Source organism: Orycteropus afer, unplaced genomic scaffold (genome assembly GCF_000298275.1).
Source record: "Orycteropus afer afer isolate SDZICR_OR568_19922 unplaced genomic scaffold, OryAfe1.0 scaffold00187, whole genome shotgun sequence".
NCBI lineage: Eukaryota > Metazoa > Chordata > Mammalia > Tubulidentata > Orycteropodidae > Orycteropus > Orycteropus afer.
This window is the reverse complement of record NW_006921774.1, coordinates 575,614-579,719: the sequence shown is the minus strand read 5'-3', so window position 1 is coordinate 579,719 and position 4,106 is coordinate 575,614. Positions and strand designations below refer to the sequence as shown.

Genomic DNA, 4,106 nt, shown 5'->3' with positions numbered 1-4,106 from the left:
ATTGCCCAACCTTCCTTCCGAGGAGTGGCTGGTGGGTTTGAACCGCCAGCCTTCTGGTTAGCAGTCAAGTGCTTTAGCCACTATGCTACCAGAGCTCCTTACTCTATAGGTGGTGCTATTTTGTATATTAATGTTGCCACCTCACACCATGGATTAGCAGGGCCCTCTTTACTAATGGAGGCAGGGTCACCAATGCCTTTACCATTAATCAAATTGGAGAACCAAAACATAATTGGTGAGAACCCATTTAGGAAGCCCATCCTTATGATTTTGTCGCTCTAGAACGAGTCTTGGTACCAAATGTGTTAGGCTGAGTTCTGTAGAGAAACACAATCAGTAAAACTTCTATATTCATATAGAGAAAGAGAAATTTATCTTAGGGAAATGGCTCAGTGGCTTATAGAAGCCAGCAGGTCCCAAGTTCTTGGATCAAATGTCAAGCTGGAGACTTTTCCCAACTCACGCAGCTGCAGGGACTAATGAGCTCAAAGTTGGCAGGCAGTATACTGGCTGTTTACTGCAATGAATGACGAATCCAAGATCTCCAGACTGAATGGTGTATTGTTCAAATTATGCACGGACAGTTTGTAGACATCACAACAGGATCATTATGCACAGAAGAGTGTGTCTTTTCCCAGGATGTCCATAAATAAATTGGAAGCAAGCCACACCCCTATGGAAACTCCCTTTCAATGGATTGGCTGCTCAAAACATATACGTCCGATCCTGTCATGAGACTAACCCATATCACAATTGCTTAAAGCTCACAGAATTGTGGTCCAGCCAAGTTTACACAAAGGTCCAAGTATCGCCAAGTCATTATTAGTAAGTGTTCTGGAGTAGTGGGGGGTAGTTTTTTGGTTTTGAGTATATCTACTTTATTGCTATGATCTATGTCAGTGGTCTCATTCATGAATGGGAGAGGAGGATTATTGGAGGTGGTCTGTCTACCCCTCGAAATATAGCATGTTACTCTGTGGGGAAGGACCAAAACCCAAAGCCAAACTCACTGCAGTTGTGTTGTTTGTTTCCAACTCATAGCCACCTCTCCTTGGGTTTTTGACGTGGTATCTCTATGGAAGTAGATTACCCAGGCTTCCTTCCGAAGAGTGGCTGGTGGATTTGAACCACCAGCATTCTGGTTAGCAGCCAAATGCAGAGGCTCTTCCTTTTTCCTTTAAAAGACTTAGTGGGTCATAGGTCTTTCTGCTTTCTATAAAAGGGATCAGGGATATAATTTTTTTTTTTTCTTTTGTAAAATTTTTGTGATTTGGGTGAAAGTATAGAGGAAATTAATTTTCCATACAGCAGTTCATCCACTTTTTGTTTCATGACATTAATTGTAATCCCCATGATGTTAAAGCTCTCTTCCCACTATCTCCTTATTGTTAACTTTTCCCAGAGTTCTTCTTTCCTATGCATTCCTGCCCATGAGCTATCTCCCTGTACAAATACTGTTGTATTCTGTTGGATATGGTCCCTTTAGCTTTTCTTGCAGGTTTGGTCTGGTTTTCACAAATTCCTCTGATTTCTTTTTGCCTGCATGTCTTAATTTTACCCTCATATTTGAGAGACAATTTTGCTAGATATATATTTCCTGGTTGGCAGTTCTTTTTCTTCAAGTTTTTGTATTTGTCATCTCATTGTTTTCTTGCCTGCATGGTTTCTCTTGAGAAATCAGAGCTTAGTCTTATTGGTTGCCATTTGTAGATAACATTTTGTTTTCCCTGAGCTGCTCTCAGCATTCCTTTTTTGTCTTTGGTTTTGACAAGTTTGATTATAACGTGGCCTGGTGATTTTCCTTAGTGATCTATCCTATATGGGGTTTATTAAGCTTCTTGGATGGATATCCTTTCATGTTTCATGATATTGAGGAAGTTTTCTGCTAGCATGTCTTTGACAATTTTCTCTATTTTTTTTTTTTGCCTCCTATTGTTCTGGAATTTTCAACTAGACATGTTACTTCTTTTGATATCATCCCATATGACTTAAGTTTTCTTCATTCCTTTTTCTAATTTTGAGTTTTGTTCCACATTGTTCTTCCACTCTATCCAGGTGGATCCCACTATTTTTGACTGCCACCTTTTGTAGGTACTGAATTAGATGTCTTATACTGTGTTTTAGAAGGTAACCTCTCTTTCTTGAAAAATTTATGATAAAATTTGTAAGGTATTAAATTTAAAGAAATGTATTTGATAAAATATTAGGAACAAAATTGTGCTTGGTCCCCCACCCACCTTTTTTTTTAGTAACAATAGATTATTATTTTTTAATTTATTTATCTTCATCTCTAAAGAATGATATTTTAAAACAAAAACAGTCACTGTAGTACTCTATGCTCTGCTTCTAATACGCATAGATTTTTCACTCTTACCTTTTTTTTTTTTTTTTTTTTAATCATAGGATGAAGTAAGTGTTCCAGGAAGCAATTCAGCTGACTTACTGCATTGGACCACTGCCACTACCATGAAAGTTCTTTCCAATACCACAACTACAACCAAGGCTGTTCTGCAAGCTGTCAGTGATGGACAGTGGTGGAAGAAGTCTTTAACTTACCTTCGACCCCTTCAGGTATGCAATGTTACTGCTTTTTTTTTTTTTTAAATCCATTGTGTGGTTTGTAGCAATTCATTAGCACTGTCTGTTGTTTTCACTACTGTTTCATCTTTATTTTCCCTAGATTATTGAAAAATCTCTTAAGTACTCTTTGGCTCCCATGAGATAGGAAATAATTAATCTGTTTTATGTAATGCTATTATGTAGTATACTTCCAGAGAAGACAGATGGCCCATCATATCCATGGATTCTACATCCACATATTCAACCAACCATGAATGAAAAATATTCCAAAATAATTTGGGGGAAACAAAGGCTTCTAAAAACAGTTAAATGGTGTAAGCAATCCCTCAAAGACTAAGAAGGTGTGTAGAGTACATAGTATTTAAGTTGCATTAAATATTATAAGTAACCTAGAGATTATTTAAAGATGCGGGAGGATGGCGTAAGTTATATTGCAAGCACTGTGCCATTTTATATAAGAGACTTGACCATCTGTAAGTTTTGGTATTGAGGAGAGCTTTCTAAGAAATAATCCCCTGTGGATACCAAAGGATAACTGTACTTGCAAAAGCCACTGATAGAAGTTTAGGTAGTATTTGTTTTACTCGCAGAATTAAAGAATTTGTGAGATGAAACGATAATGATTTTATTGGTGCTTACTTGTTTTGGTTATATTTTCATAGACCAGTATTGTGGGAAGAGTACTAGGAACCAGTTTGGGCTATAATCAAAGAGAACAGTTTAACAGGTTCTTTCCTCCATTTTGGAAGCAAAAGTCAGAACAGGCAATATGGTGATTGAGTTTTGCTTTCTTTGACCTTTCAATTCATTGGTCTTCTGCTATCTTCTCTGTATCATCACACTGAAATCCATTAGTGTTAATACTAGAAAACTAAGGGAAAAACCATATGTCTTTTTATCACTTCACTCCATATATTCATTGAGCATCGTAGTCATTCATTCATTAAGTATTTATCAGGCATTTTCTGTGTGTAAATACCATGTCAGTCATTGAGGATAGTAGGGGGATATTTTAGTCTGCTGTTCTTCCTCTTAGGAGATTATATTCCAGTAGGAAAGAAAGAGGGCTTGAGAACACTATTTATCACACATAGTTTATCCTATATTCTTGTGATAATTAGAGTATCATGTAACAGGTATCTTTGCTAATTTACTTTATCCAAAGGAAAAATAAACTTTTTATGTCTTTATGATGGAGATAGTTTTGCAGCTTGAAGTAAGACACCAGCTGAGGTTAGGCTCCAGCCCTCCCACAGAAACTTGGAAACAGTGGTGCTATCTTCCTTAATACTTGCATTTCAGTGAGAAGGTTTCCAGGTCCTTGAAGAAACATTCATGGGTTATAAAACTGGCAAGAGGCTGACTTTAAGATTTATATACATTTCAGAAGGAGCTTTGATGCTTCATTGGTTAAGTGCCTTCAGCTGCTAACTCAAAGATCACCAGTTTGAACCTACCAGCTACTCCATTGGAGAAAATTATGGCAGTCTACTTCCATAAAGATTTACAGCCTTGGACACTCAGTA

General features: G+C 37.2%; 1 protein-coding gene across 1 annotated transcript in view; it reads left to right on the top strand.

Moving 5' to 3' along the window:
* Window positions 1-4,106, top strand: part of NBAS (NBAS subunit of NRZ tethering complex) — a 750,019-nt gene that overhangs the window by 491,961 nt on the left and 253,952 nt on the right. The window contains exon 36 of the mRNA XM_042781864.1: window positions 2,404-2,571. Coding sequence (XP_042637798.1) covers window positions 2,404-2,571 — 168 coding nt within the window. The remainder of the gene's footprint in view (window positions 1-2,403; window positions 2,572-4,106) is intronic.